The sequence below is a fragment of the Nelumbo nucifera genome, chromosome 3 (assembly GCF_055504915.1).
Source record: "Nelumbo nucifera cultivar China Antique chromosome 3, China Antique-T2T, whole genome shotgun sequence".
In the NCBI taxonomy this organism is placed as follows: Eukaryota; Viridiplantae; Streptophyta; class Magnoliopsida; order Proteales; family Nelumbonaceae; genus Nelumbo; species Nelumbo nucifera.
This window is the reverse complement of record NC_142651.1, coordinates 31,168,426-31,185,338: the sequence shown is the minus strand read 5'-3', so window position 1 is coordinate 31,185,338 and position 16,913 is coordinate 31,168,426. Positions and strand designations below refer to the sequence as shown.

Sequence of the window (16,913 nt, the reverse complement as noted above, 5' to 3'; positions counted from 1 at the left end):
AGTATGCTTGTTTGGTAAGCACCAAAACGCTTTCTGGCTTTACACACATGGCACCACAGTATTGGCTCTAATAAAACTGTAGTATTAGCTCCAAAGGGGGTTCACAATGATATATTCAACAAGGAGCATTCAAATTAGACATTCAAACATGGGGAAATGATACATTCAAATAATATAATAGTCCATTATGACCATCTTCACATAACAATAAAATGATACATTCGCATTCAATAATACATTCAAATGATATAACAGTAACACAGTCTGTAACTGCAAAATGATACATTCAAATGATATAACAGTCCATTATCAACATCTTCACATATTCATTCAAATGATACATTCAATAATACAATCCATAACAGGGGAAAAACGATACATTCAGATGGGGTTTAACAGGGGAAAAATTATACATTTGATCATTGAAGAAGAGGTCGAATGGGGTTGTGGAATCTGTTACATTGAAATGGGGTTCAAACAGAGAATAGATTGAATGGGGACTGCATAGAGTAGAGGAGTCCATACACTGGACTTGTGGAAGATGGGGTTGCTGTATGCTGGACTTGTGGAAGAAGTCTATTTTACTATTAGGCTTGGAATAGAAGGGGTCAAGAGTTGAGAGTTGTTGCCCAAAAAGTCCAAGTCGAAAGGCTGAAGTGGCTTTTGCTTTCTGGACTTCAGCTTTCAAAAGAAGCCGCAACCAAGCAAAAAAAGCAGTGTTTATTTATTTATTGCTTTCAGACTTTTGAAAGCTGAAAGTTCGAAAGCAAAGTCTTATCCAAATGCTGCCTTAGTTTTTCCCTGCTTCTTACCTTGAATTGTTTGCATTGTGTTTCGATATTATTGTTGCTTTTGTAATGATTGATACGAGGATTCTTCACTGCATGATAAAGTGGTTGGTAACTGTTTTGTCTTTGCAGGAACATTTGTTGATTGTATGTGAACTTCTGAAGGCAAATTTGTATGAATTTCAAAAATTCAATCGAGAATCTGGGGGAGAGGTTTACTTCACAATGCCAAGGTTGCAGGTATGATGCTAGGTTTTAAAACTTGAAGCCCTATGTTTGCATGTTGCCCCTTTGTTTTGCTGGTGTATGATATATATGAGATTTCTTTTTTGTTCTTTTCATTCTGCAGTCAATTACCATTCAGTGTTTGGAGGCACTGCAGTTTTTGCATGGACTTGGTCTTATTCACTGTGATTTAAAGCCAGAAAACATTTTGGTTAAGAGCTACAGTAGGTGTGAGGTGAAAGTTATTGACCTTGGGAGCAGTTGTTTTGAAACAGATCATCTTTGCTCCTATGTCCAGTCTAGGTCATATCGTGCACCGGAAGTTATTTTGGGACTCCCATATGAAAAAAAAATTGATTTATGGTCACTTGGATGCATCTTGGCAGAACTTTGTACCGGAAATGTAAGTTGTACAGATATATGTTCTACATTTATTCTTCCACGTTTTTTTTTATGTTTCTGTGTGGATAACCTATGTTTGAAAATATGGTGATGCTTAATATTAATATTGTTACTTACCATTATTATTGTTATCATAAAAATTCCTTCTTATTCTTGTGTTCTTAGAGTTATACTGTCAGTAAACCATTTTCTAAGGAGCTGAAAAGTTTGTCCTTATTTTTGTTTCCCTGTTAAAATAAGAGACTGCTCATTGTTTTCTGGGCTATTTTTTTTTCCTTTAATAGCTTTTTTTGGTAAAACTCCTTTAATAGCTTTGTTGCATGTTCTGGAGCACTGTTGCTTGCTAAAGTTCAACCAACTTGCAAAAATTGATGTATTTTACACGTGTATAATGTTGAAATGTCACATGTTAGCACTGTATTCAGATGTTGTTTTGTTACTATTATCAAAGGAGAAACAGAAAAAACAGAAGAGAAAGAAAGGGAGAAGGGGAGAAGAGAAGAGAAGAGGGAGAAAAATTGATCGAGAGTCAAAAGATAGGCTGGCGGCTCCAGCCCTTATATTTAAATATAGCGACTTTACAAAAGAATGTAAAAAGACACTTGTACCCTTGCGGCACATAATGTAAGAAATACAATACTCCCCCTCAAGTTGGACCATTGATATCTATCATGCCTAACATGTCACAAAGGTCATTGTGCTGCAAGTGATGAAGTCCCTTTGTAAACACATCCGTGAGTTGCTCCTTGGAACTAACATACGGTCATGGTTCAAAGTATCGATACGATACGCCCTGTATCGGGCGTATCGTATCGTATCGTATCTTTTACAAATGATACGGTTCGAAACGCCTGTTTCCAGGTGATTCGGACCCCCATTTTTTTTATAATAAAAAACAACCTATAATCTTTCCAAAAAACCAAAGTTTGAAAAAAAAACTAAAAAAAAAGTGTTTCGGCCGTTTCTAAGAACCGATACGATACGGACGAAACTCGTATCGTATCGATACTTTGAACCTTGCATACGGTGTACACACTTCTCCACTATTGAGCTTTTCCCTAATAAAGTGTTTTTCCACTTCTATGTGCTTTGTTCTATCACGGGTACCAGATTGGCCACTATTCTAATGGTAGCTTCGTTATCATATTAAAGTGACATAGGCACACCAAACCCCAACTCACCTAACATGTTCTTTATCCATAGGATTTCTGCAACTCCATGGGACATGGCCCTATTCTCGGCCTCTACACTGGATTTGGCCACAACACCCTGCTTCTTACTCCCCCAAGTGACCAAATTACCTCCTACAAAGGTGCAATACTCATTAGTAGAAGATCAAAGTATCGGTATCGGGTATCGTATTAGACAACTCAAATATAGATACAAATGCATATATGCTTTGGCAACGCATGGATGTGAACGAAAGATATGGAAACACTTGGATACACTAGGGAAATGTATACAAATCACATAAATGCATTAATAACACTAAACCTAAAGCTGAATTATCTATGAGTAAGGTATAAACACATGAGAAATACACACTTGAATAGGTTTATATGAAGAGAAACATTATAATAAACAATATTGGGACTCTAGAGCATGTACACATCATGCAATAATCATCACTCTTTCAATTTTTATTAAATTTTTGGGAAAATTTGTTTATATAGTATTTTTAAATAAATAATAACTTGCAAGATGCCAACTAGCTGGTTGGTAAGGTCTCATGCTAGTGATAATGGTGAAACGGGATCGAATCCTGCTTGCACTTGGGTTGGGGGATGGGTTACCCCCGTTGTGTATCCCTTCAAAAGAAATTAAAAAAAAAATAATAACTATTTTTTCAAATAATAAATATATTTTCATTTTAACATATGATTGTTTTATTTTACATATAATTGTAAAATAAAACATATAAATCATTTCAGGTAGATAAAATAAATTACTTTATATTTTTCAGTTTTTATTAATTTTTGGGGTAATTAAATCTTAAATTATTCATTTCAGTTTTTATAATTCTAATTTTCTGTTTTATATTAATTTTGTTGGAAAATTTATTTACTTATTATTAACATGTAAATATGAGTAAAATAAAACATATAAATCATTTAAGGGAGATAAAACATATTACTTTTATAATATCAGTTTTTATTAAAATTTTGGGGAAAATTAAATATTAAAATATATATTTCAGTTTTTATAATTATAATTTTGAATTTTTATTAAGGTTAAAAAACAATCCAAAAGTAGTTAATTTGCAGTTTCATAAAACTGGGAACTGAAATGTTTCTGTATGGGTGAGTATCAGACCATATTCACTGATATGATGTGATACAACCCGATACGGAGGCATATCGTGCCATTACGCATGACTCGTGGGATACATACCAGTTGTGACATATCCCGTATCCATTACCATGGATGCCGATACGATACACCTCGTATTGGAAGTATTGTATCGATTCTTTAAACCTCATCAACTGATCCTACCTAGTTAGCATGTGTAAACTTCAAGCTTTATGTGACCATTTTTCTTGAACAACAACCCAGTTCTAGGATACTTCTTGAGGTATCTAAGTACCCTCTTTGCAACCTCTAGATGGAGTCTTGAGGGAATGCTTGAATTGGCTTAGAATTCCCACCACATAGGCAATATCAAGTTTGGTCATAGATAAGTACAATAGTCTTCCCACAAGTCTTTGATACTGCTATACATTGCATAAGTAGCAGCTGGCTTCGATCCCAACTTACCTGTATCCTCCAAAAGATCTAGATTCTAGAATATATTTTCTTTGGGAAAAGGAAGATACCTTCTTGAGAGTGGGCAACTTCAATTCCAAGGAAATAACAACAAGGAGCCAGATCTTTCACCTCAAATTGCATGGTCAAGAACTCTTTTATTCTTTGGATTTCTGAAGTTCACTCACCATTTATCACTGTCATCCACATACACTATCAAGACAACAATCTTTCCTTGCCCCTTCTTACACGGAATGTGTGGTCCGATTGGCACTTCTTAAACTCCATTTTCTGTATAGCTAGATGAAACCTACTGAACCATGCCCTTGGTGATTGTTTCAATCCATAGTCCATACAACGACTACTTTAACTTGCATATCTTCAACTCATTGCCTTGAACATTTGGACCATGTACACTTCTTCCTCTAAGGCTAAGTTTGGGAGTGCTTAAAAATAAGTGCTTATTTGAATAAGCACTTATTTTGGGCTAGGAGCACAACAATAAGCGCTTGTTTGCATTTGGGAAATAAGCCCAAATAAATGCTTATTTCATTTCTGGCTTGTCTTGGCCCGCTATGTCATTTTGAAAATACGTATATTACCCTTGTTTGAAATAAGTGCTTTTTCACCAAACGCTCATGAGCACTTATTAGTATAAACACTTGTTTTTCAAATAAGCACTTCCAAACTTGGCCTAAATCACCATTCAAGAAGGCATTTTTAATGTCTAACTCATGTAGATCCTAGTCCAAGTTCACTGCTAATGATAGTAGGACCTTGATAGAGTTCATCTTTGCTATTGGAGCAAAAGTCTTTGCATAGTCCATACACATTTTTTGATAGATTTTTTTTCCATGGGGCTACACAATGGGGGGTAGCCCATCCCTCCTCAAACCCATAACCCCCCCTCACCAATCCAGGTGCAAGTGGGATTTAGGAGACCTTGGCACCTTGCGCCCACTCCATATATTTGAGTAAACCCTTTTTCCACTAATCGGGCCTTATACCTCTACACTGCACCATCTGCCCCATGCTTTATTTACAACACTCTACTAGTAGAAGATCTGCCAATTCTCATATGCCATTCTTATTGTAAAGCATTAATTTCTTCTTTCATTGCATCTGTCCAAAGCCTCTACTACATTTCAATGAATAAGAATATTATCAATGGAAGAAAGAAGAGCACAAAAAGAAGGTGAAGCATTTTCATAAGAAACATAGTGTATAATGGGATGGTTGGTGGTGTAGGAAGGTCCAAATCATTAATTGTAGAGGTATGAATATCAAGGAGATCAGAAACATCGATAGGAGTAATTGTCTTTGGTTAAGCAAGATCTATCTTCGGGTATTCTGATAGTATTGGTTGCATGACTTTAGGCTGCTCTATGACTCTTGAACTCTATTGGCACTTGTTGCTAGGGGTGAGCATTTGGTTTATTCGGTTAAAACCGAACCGAACCAAATAAACTAAAATTTAAAAAACTGAATTAAAAAAATGAAAACTGAACTGAAACCGAATTATAATAAAACAAAAATAACCAAAACCAAAATTTTTGGTTATTTCGGTTTAAACCAAACTATGAAATCAAATTTCATTATATTATATATTAAATATTATATGTATATATATTGTATATTATGTATTACATGTTATATAGTAAAGTTGGGTTAATTCAGTTTTTTGGTTAACTTAATTTCTAATTCTAAAAACCGAAACCGGAACCGGAATATTAAAAAATGCTCACCCCTACTTGCGGCGAAGAAGGAAGGCACATGAGGGAGGAGGATTAGGAAGAGGAGGAAGAGGAAGCGGAACCTGTACTGGTTTCTCCTCAACCCTACTCTCCCCCTGAGGAGAAATAGGAAAGAGAGGCTCATTTTCAAAAAAGGACAAATTGATGGAAACTTAATACTTATAGGAGGTGGGATCAAAGCATCTTTAACCCTTTGGAGTGGAAGGGTAACTCAGGAAAACACAAGAAGTAGCCTTGTTATCAAGCTTACCACGAGTGGGTGACAAATCATGGACAAAACACCGAGCCCAAGCACACACATAGGGAATAGGAAACAACGGGGCTTTTTTTTTGATGGATAACTGATTACTTCATTGAATTTAAAAGAAAGCGTACAAGAGAAAGTGAGAGAGAGACAAGCTCTCTTATCTCTCCCCTTTAACTTTAGTTATAATTACAATTACATCTGTGCCCAAAATATTTGAACTCTCCCAACCCCTTGCTTGGCTAGTGCATCAGCCACCGAATTAGCTGTTCTTTTCACCCACTGTATTCTCAGTTCCATGTCCCTTGTGATCCATCTGAATTTTTTCTTCTCATTATTATATTTCCACATCCTACTTTACTCATCCAGTAGCCAAGCCACTACCAGTTTGGAATCCCCTTCAATGATTAGCTTTCTAGCATTTATGGTTCTAGCCCTTTGCACCCCTTCCATAACCGCCATTACTTCCTCTCTTAGTGAGTCTCCTTCACCTGCTGGGCCTGAGAATAATGCACACACTTTACCCTCCTCATCCCTGAATACACCTCCAATTCCTGACCTTCCTGGGTTTCCCATGCTACTTCCGTCAAAGTTAAGTTTTATAAATCCTCTTTCAGGAGGGGTCTAGATAGGAATAACAGGCTGCTTATTGACATTTGAGTCTGCCACTACCTTCCAGTTTCTAATGATATTGTCAAAGGATATATGTGAGAAGCTTCCTAAGGATTTCAGCCATTGAGCCACTCTAATCAGTATTGATTCAATCAAGGCCTCTTTTGTTCTTTCCTTTTCTCCAAAAATTCTTGCATTTCTTTCTTCCCACAGTACCCAGATTATTACCGCCCTAGCACTCTTCCACATGATGTTACCTATCTTCCTCGGCCATGGACAGGAAGTTGGATCAAAGAGACTTTTGATGTCAGCCGGATGTGTCCACCTGCATTCAAATAAGGAAAAAATCCATTCCCAAATGCCAGCAACAAAAGGACAAGTAATAAACAAATGAAAGCAAGTCTCACTATTCGCCTTACAAAGAACACACCAATGTGGGGAAAGGCACCACTTTTTCCTCTTCCTTTGTAGCCAGTCAAAAGTATTTATTCTTTCGTGTACAACTTCCCAACAAAAAACCACAATCCTAGGTGGGATAGGCTTGCACCATACCTCCTTAACAGGAAAAGATTGTGGGGGACTAAGGGGAGGTTGGGTTAAAACTTTGAAGGAGTTACAGGAAAACAGACCCGAAGAGGAAGGTGTCCAAATTCTTTTATCAGACTTATCAGGATCAAGGAAAGATCCTTCAAGGTTTTGGATTAAAGAGAGTAGTACACTATCAATTTCAGGATCATGGAAACAACGGGGCTTTAGGGAACAAGAGTTGATGTGGGGCCTTGGAATGTAGCAGCTGAGAGGGCATATGATTCATAACATAGGCAATAGAGATTACAATATACGTCTAAAAGCATTTGGGAACTTGCCCCAAGCAACTTCAAGGAGATGGCGGTTTTTTCTTCCGGCAATGCCATTTTGTTAAGGAGTCTTTGCACATGAGCTTCGGTGAAGGGATCCACATGAAGCAAAAAATTCAGCAAGGTCACCATGAAAGTACTCTTTCGCATTGTCAAACTAGAAGATTTGTATCTTAGTTTGGAATTGGTTAAATACCATACGTAGGAAATCTTTCACAAGTTTAGGTACTTCATCTCTCGAATGCATTAGGTAAACCCATGTGTAATAGGAATAATCATCAATGAGCATGATAAAATATTTGTAGCCACTTTCAGAAGGTAGAGTAACAAGGCCCCCTAACATTAGAATAATCAATATTCAATGGGAAAGCTAATCTTTTATTTCTTAAAGGAAAAAATCCTACAATGTTATTTTGTTGACATGTATGACACTGCAATTCAGTTGACATTGACTTCAAGAATTCTGGAAACAAACACTTTAACGTCTCAAAGGACATATGACTAAGACGATAATGCCACAAATTGACTCTTAAAGGACTGACTCGTAGACCTTGTAGCTTCAAGACCAATTTTATTCTCTATCCCATGTAGGCAACAAGTTAATAGGTAATTTTGGAACATTAAACACATTTGAAAGAAAGAAACCAAATGGCAGAGGGATAGATCTTTGACCAGCTATGGAATAGATTGAATCATTAGCTAGTCTCACTATTTCTCTACTAGAAAGAAGTGTATAGGATTGAAACAAAGTTGATTTACCAGTCATATATGATTAGAAGCTCTGGAATTAATAATCCAATGTGATTCCAAAGACTGGAAAGACACATGGAAAGCAGAGGCAGTGTTACTTGATGTAGACGCAAAGGAGATTTGAGGGGCTAGGGCCAGAGTCCACCTTCCACAGTCCTCTACCATACATTTCCAAATGATCACAGAAGGCACTGATAAACTCTTCCATGGGATCCGAACCAGAGGGACATTCCTGAGGCGTACTCATAGTAGAGCTATTTGCTTGTTTCTGGGAGGCCATATTTTTTGTAATATACTTCTTGGGAACAGGTTTCTTATTTTGCTTTGGTGCTGGTTTTTTATTTTACTCTTCAGCTCATTTTGGTTTTGCCAACTAGATCCCAACAACTGTCACGAGTATGTCTAGGTCTCTGGCAATGAGTGCACCATATCTTATCTTTCTCATCTCTTTCTTTTGAAAATACCCTTCCTCGTAGTAATCATACTTCCCTTTGTATCCAAGGGTATATGCTCCTCCTCAAGAGGATTCATTGCATTTCTCCTACTCTCCTCAAATTGGATCAATGCATACACCTCCTGGACAGAAGGAAGTTCCTTATTGCCCAAAATTTGGACCTGAATAGGTTCATATATTGGGTTCAATCCAAGCAAGAGGCAAACACACATTGCTGAGATACAAGCTTCTTGTAGGCCTTGTCATCCTTGTCACTTTCTCCTTCAACGTTCTGATAATAATCAAGTTCTTTCCAGATGGATGTGAGAGTGGAGTAATAAGTTGAAAGACTATGTTCCCCTTGCTTGCATGTAGAAGACTCTGTTTGAAACTGATAAATTCTGGCATAGTGTCTTTGTTCAAAGTAGGTAGATTTTGCTTGTTCCCAGATTTCATGGGCTGTATCTGCCCACATAAAATTCTGTATAATTGATGGCAGCATAGAAGTAGCCAAGACATGATTGGGAAATTTTCCTGGTTCCACTTATGCTCAGCAGTGCCCGACTTCGGCTCCTCCACTGTTCCATTTATGTAGCCACTTTTTCCGCTAGCTGTGATGTATTGGCCATGCTAGATTGTTCATACCATCAAGAGGGGTGATGGTCATAGGAAAATTCATATGATCTGAACCATTACCAAGCCTTCTTTGATTAGTAATTACACCTCAAGTAGCAGAATCATCTGATGCCATTGGAACTATGCTGTAACCACACTTATCACTTCAGTTCACACTGAGTTGGAATTACCCAAACGAAGCCACTTGAAAATTCAACTGAGCACTCCCACACTTTCCAGGGACACACTATTACCACTCTCACGCTTGGACAACAGCAACTTACCACAAACCAGACTGATCTCACTAAAACAGCAAAGCGTCACTGTTACTGCATAAATAAGATATCCTAGACCTCACGATTGCACATACCACACTGCACAGGGATCACACAATTCTGTGCATACATTACGTGTAAAGTATGCAGGTGGGACAATATAGCTTTGCAAAAATGGATTTTAATTTTAAACCTTGTTCTTCCTGGTGCAGGTTCTCTTCCAAAATGATTCACCTGCAACATTGCTTGCACGTGTAATTGGAATCATAGGCCCCATCGACCAAAGCATGCTTGCAAAGGGACGAGATGTATACAAATATTTCACCAAAAATCATATGCTTTATGAACGGAATCAGGTGACTTTTGTTCCCATCTTTTTCCAACATACTGTTTTTTGTTTCTCTTTAAAGTTTAACATTATTAGCATGGTTTTCAAGGCGCCAAGGCGAGGCTAGGCGACAGGAGGGCGCCTTCTTGCCTAGTTGCCTAGGCGATGGATTTTTTAAAGTACAAACATGTATCCTATGGTAGTTCCCTAGGTTCCATAATCATATTTCCTTAATAAATATCCATAATTTTCACAAGAAAAGTATAAACTTCATGTTAAAGTATAGAAAATCAACATAGTCCAACATATTCATGAGAAGAAAAAGAAGAAAGAAAAGAAAATAAAAAAAATATAGGGGCTGAAAGCCTATTTCTGTTATAGGAAAAGAAGAAAAGAAAAGGTGTAAGAAGAATATAAACACGCAAAATTAGTAAAGAAAAATAAGAAAATGTGTTGATTGGACAACATTTTATGTTCTTCCTTGCTTATTGGTTCAGGTTTTGAAGTCTTTGAGTGTTCAATACAGCATTTAGCAATGTTTGTGTTGATTAAACTCTAACAAATAAGAAAGCAATAAAAAGAAATTAGTATATAAACACACAAAATGAATATTTTAGTTTAAAAACGTCTATTTTATAATTATAACATCAAAAAATTAAGAACATAAAAGTTTTTTATAACACACTATAGGAAACTACTTGGTGGTTAGGCGAGGCGAGCCTTCAAGGGCGCCTTGTCGCCTAGGCGTCACCTTAACAACTATGATTATTAGTAATTGAGCTGGGTAACTATTTTTGGTGCATTTGGATGTATATCATTCTTTTGTCCTTCCCTGGTCTTTTTCTATTTCAAAGTTGGTAGGAAATAATATAGCATTTAACCAGATCATGCATCACTTTCAATTAATGTTCTATTGTGCCAAGAGAAATTACCTTTTTGGGTTCTGAAGCACTTTGAGACATAACTGTACCGTATATGCCCACTGCTAACTTGAGCAATATGTGGAAAGCACAAGAAGCAAGGAAACTTATTATTGGTTTCAGAGCGAAAGTGAAACTTGTGTTAAAGAAATATTGCTGCATTGCCAACTCCGGTGAAATACATCCTAGGTGCTTTCTAGCACTTTCTGCATGCTTGCTGTGTATACAGCTTGGCAAGTGTTGAGTGGCACTAGTTTAAGGGCACTTTTATCTTTCTTTAACTTATATTAGGGTAAATTTCTTAAAGTACCCCAAAGGTTTAGGAAATTGACTAACTCTATCCTTAGTTCCTTACTGTTTACATATTGTCTTAAAGTACTCTTAAGTTTTCTGACAATTCTCTAAAACCTCCCCAGCTGTTAACTTTCCGTTACACTCTGTCACATGTGATATCATGTGACTGATATGTTTTTCAAAAATTCCTAAAATACACTTTATCATCTTTTGCAGTGATTTTTGGGTTCCAATAAACCCTAACCCAATCTGTTCAGACGATTGTGAGAGAACTTGATAGCAGCAGTCCTGTTAGCCCCCCAGAAGACCAAAAATCTCATTCTCTCTCTTAACTCTGTTCTCTATATCTCTTGTCTCATTCCAGAAATCCATAACCAAACTTGACACCAAGCTTCTCCTCCGGTGCCAGACAACCGATTCCGGTTATTACACCGTCCAGCAATAAGAAAAAGAAAAACCAAATATTTACTCTTAGGCCACAAATGATCAAACCTTGGATTGCCATTGTATGCTTGACGACAAATCGAATTAGGTTTCTGCAAAGGCAAGCATAGCTGGGGGACTACCTATTGCAAACACCGGAGTTGGAAAAACCAACCCTTAAGCACTCCATTGAAACAAAGATTGCAATAGAGGCCCAGATAACGAGATGGTTTTTATAACCTTCTCCACTATATTGGAAGGTAGTTTAAGTAGAAATCTAGTAAGATTGTTGAAAGGTGGTTTGGGGGAGGCTTCCGGTTAGGGCGTTATGGGAAATGCCCAAAGAACTGAGTGATGTTGGTAAAAAATCTACGTCTCTTCTGTCTAGCTTGTAGGTTCTTAATTAATTTAAGAGAAAAAATTAAGATTTGAGAGGGAGAGAGTTTGCTTTTCAATCTTTTTCTTTTCTAGGTCTAAATATTATGTCAATGTCTGGTCGAGAATTGAATTTGGGGTAAATTGGACTACTTTGGGTAAGCTGGAAACAACATCTATTTGGCACTCGTCTGGCTGTTGTAGTCGGTTGTTCGGTGCTGGAGAAGAAGCTTGGAGTCCAAAGTTGGTTTTGAACTTCTGGAACAAGACAAGAGAAGCAGAGGGACCTGTTATGCCATGGTTGTTGGGGTTTGTAACAGGTAAGCTGTTTTATTTTGAAACATCCTGGTTGTTTTATTTTGAAAATTTGAGAAGTAATAGAGGGTATATTTGTCATTTTGCTTCTTTATGTCAATATTTAACGAGGATGGCAATTGTTAGAAAAGTTAGGGATAGTTTAAAAAATATGTAAATAGTAAGGGCAGAGTTAGTCAATTTCCTAAACTTTAGGGGTACTTTAAGAACTTTTCCCTTTATATTATACTATTAGGGGGTGATATTATAATTTTATATGTATCCTTACTATACAATGCTGATACTTGCCTTGGTTTCACATAATGCTGATGCTTAGTTTAGGTGGAAAAATTTTTGATAGAATTTCTCACATTACATAATTCACCCAATTAGACTAGTGATTGGGGCCTTTTATGTTTAGGTAAGCCTCCAATCATAAAATATGTGGCAGTGAGGGTGATGTGTGAACACTTGATGGGAAAGCTTTTATATCTATGTTTGACTTGCCTAGACATTTTTTATGTTGCTAGTGTTGTAAGTCAATATGTGCATCGTTCTCACCTATCTCATCTAGTAGCTGTTGGAAAGAAACTTTTGTTACTTAGAAGGTTCTCTTGGCAGAGGATAGTTACATATTCATTGGGGAATGGGGATGAAATTGAATTAAATCAAATTCGGATAAGAAACATAGGTGATTCAAATCTGACGGATATTCAGAATATCCCAATTTGATTTCGATTCAATTATATCATCAGATATCCAATTCGTATTCGACACTGTACTGTGAAAGAAGAGGAAGAAAAAATGAAAGGAAGAGAGGGATTTGGATGTTCATGTGTGGGTGTAAACTGATGAGTGATTGAGAAATGAGGATTTCAGTACCTCTGCATGAAATGGACTGGAAATGAGATTTCTCACCTCTCTTTATTACCGGCAGTGAGACAGCAACAAGTCAGCAAATCCAGAGATGGCGATAACCACTGGAGCATCCAAACTTCGGTTTAGGGTTTCTGTGTTTCTGCAGTTTCGCCAGTCACTGTTGGAAAGTTTCAGATGTGGCAAGAACAAAATAAAAAAGAGTTGGAGAAGTTGTTGATCAAATCATTTGATGGGTCAGAGAGAGAGAGATTGAAGTTGGTAGCTTACTGAAAAGGAGAGACAATCTTCTTAAACATTCTCCTCCATATCTTTCTGCCATTTCTGCTCTCCAACAGTTTCTCGGTCATCATCACAAGAATACCACTGTTTCTTTGAATATGGTTTGTTGGGGATGAGAACCTTTTGACGTGATTGCAATTTTGTTGGGTGCAGCAGAAAATTTTAAATGTGGCAATGCTGGCAACAATGAAATTTGAAAGAGTTGGAAAAGAGGGAATTCTGATTTCTGACCTATTTGATGACTTGTCAGTCATCAATGTCAAGGGCTGGATTATTTAGGACCATGTAGTTTCAATTTCATTTCAGAACTACAGTTGGTTTTATTTAGGACCATTTAGGTCCTACGGTTGGGTTGCTCCATTGTGACCTTGGTGACCAGGGTTCAAATCTTGGAAACAGATTGGGTTGGAATTGGACTTTAGTGAATTGAATCAAGGGATATCCGAATCTGGCACAAACGAATTGGACTAAAGTTTGAATTGGATCGATGTCCAATCCATTTAGATCCCTAATGTTCACCATGTATACTTAAAATTGAAGCCTATATACCATTGTGATTAGGCTTGTGGGTGACAGAAGGTCTACTTCAAGGCAATGTACATTTGTTGAATGAAACATGGTTTCTTGGGGAAGGAAACAATCCTGTGGTTAGATTGTGTGTGGAACCTGAATATGGCACATGGAGTTTCAGAATTGCCATGGCTGAACAAGAGTTGTCTTTGAAGGTCCTATGAAGTTGTTTTGTGACAACAAACAGTTATCAACTTTGCCAATAATCCTGTCCAGCATGATTGTATAAAACATATAGAAGCTGAAAAGGCATTTTATACATGAAAGAGTTGCCAGTGGAGAAATCTATTTGTGAGGTCATGTTACCAGCTTGCTGACTACTTGACCAAAGATGCTCCTCGACACAATGGAAAACAATCTATGCAAGTTAGGCATGCACAATATTTATGCCTAGCTTGAGGGGGAGTGTGAGTGGCACCAGTTTAAGGGCTTTTTACTAGTGGGGCTTGGGGGGGTGAAATTATAGCATAAATACTAATGAATGGTCAAACCCAATGTTTTGGGTCTCTTCAAACTTGTTTCTTCCTTTTGCTCCTTTTTCTTTCTTCACTTTCTAAACCTAGAATTTTCTTCAAGATAAGCTAACTGTAGTCTGTAGGTAACATAACTTTTATTGGCATCCATTCTTGACTTGGGTACGTTATGACCTTTGAACAAGTCATTGTACTTTCGGGGTTGTTCTTCCTAATATATCTAGTTTGCTTGGCTATGTCAAAATATTCAATAATAAAATGATTTATTTTTCCTTTTCATAAAAATTGTACTTCTGAAACATCTTTCTGGTGTTTCTGCTGAGAATGCTTTTCCCCTTTCTTTTCAGGAAACCAATAGACTGGAATATCTGATCCCTAAGAAGACATCTCTAAGGCACCGACTGCCAATGGGGGACCAAGGCTTCATTGATTTTGTTGCCCATCTCCTTGAAATAAATCCAAAGAAGCGACCCTCAGCATCGGAGGCTTTGAAGCACGCATGGCTCTCCTATCCATATGAACCCATCTCATCTTAGTCATTCAGGACAATTCTTGGAGGAGATGACGTGCTACAGATATCCCTGAGCTTGGGTGGTGTTTGGTGATCGAGGAGAAAGAGCATTCTCAGTTTAGCTGCAACCAGTCAATAGAGAAACCATTGGAAATATGCTTCACAAAGGATGCTGGCTCTGCAGTTCCTGCATTTCAAATGGGTGGCGGTCCATGGGAAGGTGTTGTTTGGCTTGTTTGACGGACTCTCCCACATTATCGAGTTGTATCCTAACTTGCTGTAACTTGATGTAATTTTTGCCTGCACCATTTCTTGGCTATTTTTTTTGCTTGCTTGCTCTGGTGGGAAGGGAATGTTGCTCCTGTTGTATATGATGTGATTATTCTTTTAAGGGTTCTTTGGTCATCTTTTTATGCAATAGCTGCCTGCTTATCAAATACTTGGTTGGCTTGAAACATGGGACTGATTGCGGTTGGGGGGTTGGTAGTGGGCCTATGCGTATGATCACTTTTTTTACATATAATTGGTGAATGTATTATAAACAGAGTTATGTAGACATGTACCAGAGGACGACCACAATTGAATCTTGTAACGTGAAGAAAATTGTCTTTTTTGGGGTCCAGCCCCATTCATGTTCAAAATTCACTGTTTTATTTTGTTTTCTTTTCATGTGGGAGTGGGACAGGAATGCGAGGGGGGATTAATGCCAATGTTTTGGTATTTCAGATTCAGTGCAACAGATGACTGTTTGATGTTTCCTTATACCGGGTTTATGTTAGGGTTGTGGGGGATATGGTAACTGGACCTCATGGTTGGAAATTGGAATACAACAGAAAAACCGATTTTTTATTTTTTTTGGCTAGATACATAAAAACCGATTTACATGCCTTTCCAATTTGCCCTGGTTGTTTCCTTTTGCTGGAATTTGAAATTTAGTTAAACAAGAGAATTTCTGCGTATGTACATGGGACTATGGCCTATGAGGATGAAGACAGATATAGTGAAAGCTAGGACCCACATACCACTACCGTGTATTGGGAACTTCCCATGGGTAGAGATGTGGGAACTGGGAATAACTTGTGGGTAGCAGATTCGAGCCCAAATTTGGGACCATCCCTTGGTCCTCAGAGCCCAAAAAGCTCATTGCCTTCCAATAAATATTCTTTACCTTTTTTTTTTCTTGTTTAAATGAAACAAGTACTATATTTTGTTATCGTTTTAAACCTAGTCAAATCAGATTCCCATCCCTATCTAACGACCATGTTAAGATCTTACAATTGCCCACAGCTTAAGGACAATTGTTGGACTCAGGGTCCATTCAGTCCCTATTATCTTCGAATTCAAATCAACCCCCCACAAGATTGTTCCCCCACAATGTCCCACAGTACATTCCTGTCGTGTATTGGAAATATCTCTCAATGATGACATCATCATTTTTGGGATTATCATTGGGAGATATTCCCAATACATGGCAGGGATGTGTTGTGGGACATTATGGGGGGCTGATTTGGTCTCATTATCTCCAGTCTGTACTGAAAAGGGCGACTGAGTTTGAGGGTTCTCCTTCTCCTTGGTTGTATTAGCACTTGTCACAATAGCTTAGTAGGGGGCATTTGACAATGGCTGAAGTTGCTGATCTGAATTACATTCTATATTTTTTTTCTAGATAAAGGCTATTAACCAACATTGTGTCCTAACTTTTGTCATTTTTTTGCACAAAGGTACCATTCTCAGATCCGAACCTGTATTTTCACACTTTGACAGCCCAAGATTTTTCCATTACGCTAAGTAATAAAAAATGTATAATAATCAACCACTTTGTTAATAACAAAGAAATAAAGAAAGTCAGTTAATTCAGCCACTTCAGCTG

The 16,913-nt window shown here is 37.5% G+C and overlaps 1 protein-coding gene across 3 annotated transcripts in view; it reads left to right on the top strand.

Moving 5' to 3' along the window:
- Positions 1-15,461, top strand: part of LOC104588662 (uncharacterized) — a 32,616-nt gene extending 17,155 nt beyond the window's left edge. For 2 of the 3 annotated variants that reach the window (XM_010246793.3, XM_010246716.3), the window contains exons 5-8: positions 921-1,028; positions 1,138-1,416; positions 9,910-10,053; positions 14,880-15,461. In XM_010246793.3, the coding sequence (XP_010245095.1) occupies positions 921-1,028; positions 1,138-1,416; positions 9,910-10,053; positions 14,880-15,068 (720 nt within the window). In that variant the 3' untranslated portion in view covers positions 15,069-15,461. Of the gene's footprint in view, positions 1-920; positions 1,029-1,137; positions 1,417-9,909; positions 10,054-11,455; positions 11,595-14,879 lie in introns of those variants that run through there. The other variant, XM_019196821.2, reaches the window with a different exon arrangement.
- The last annotated feature ends 1,452 nt before the right edge of the window (positions 15,462-16,913 follow it).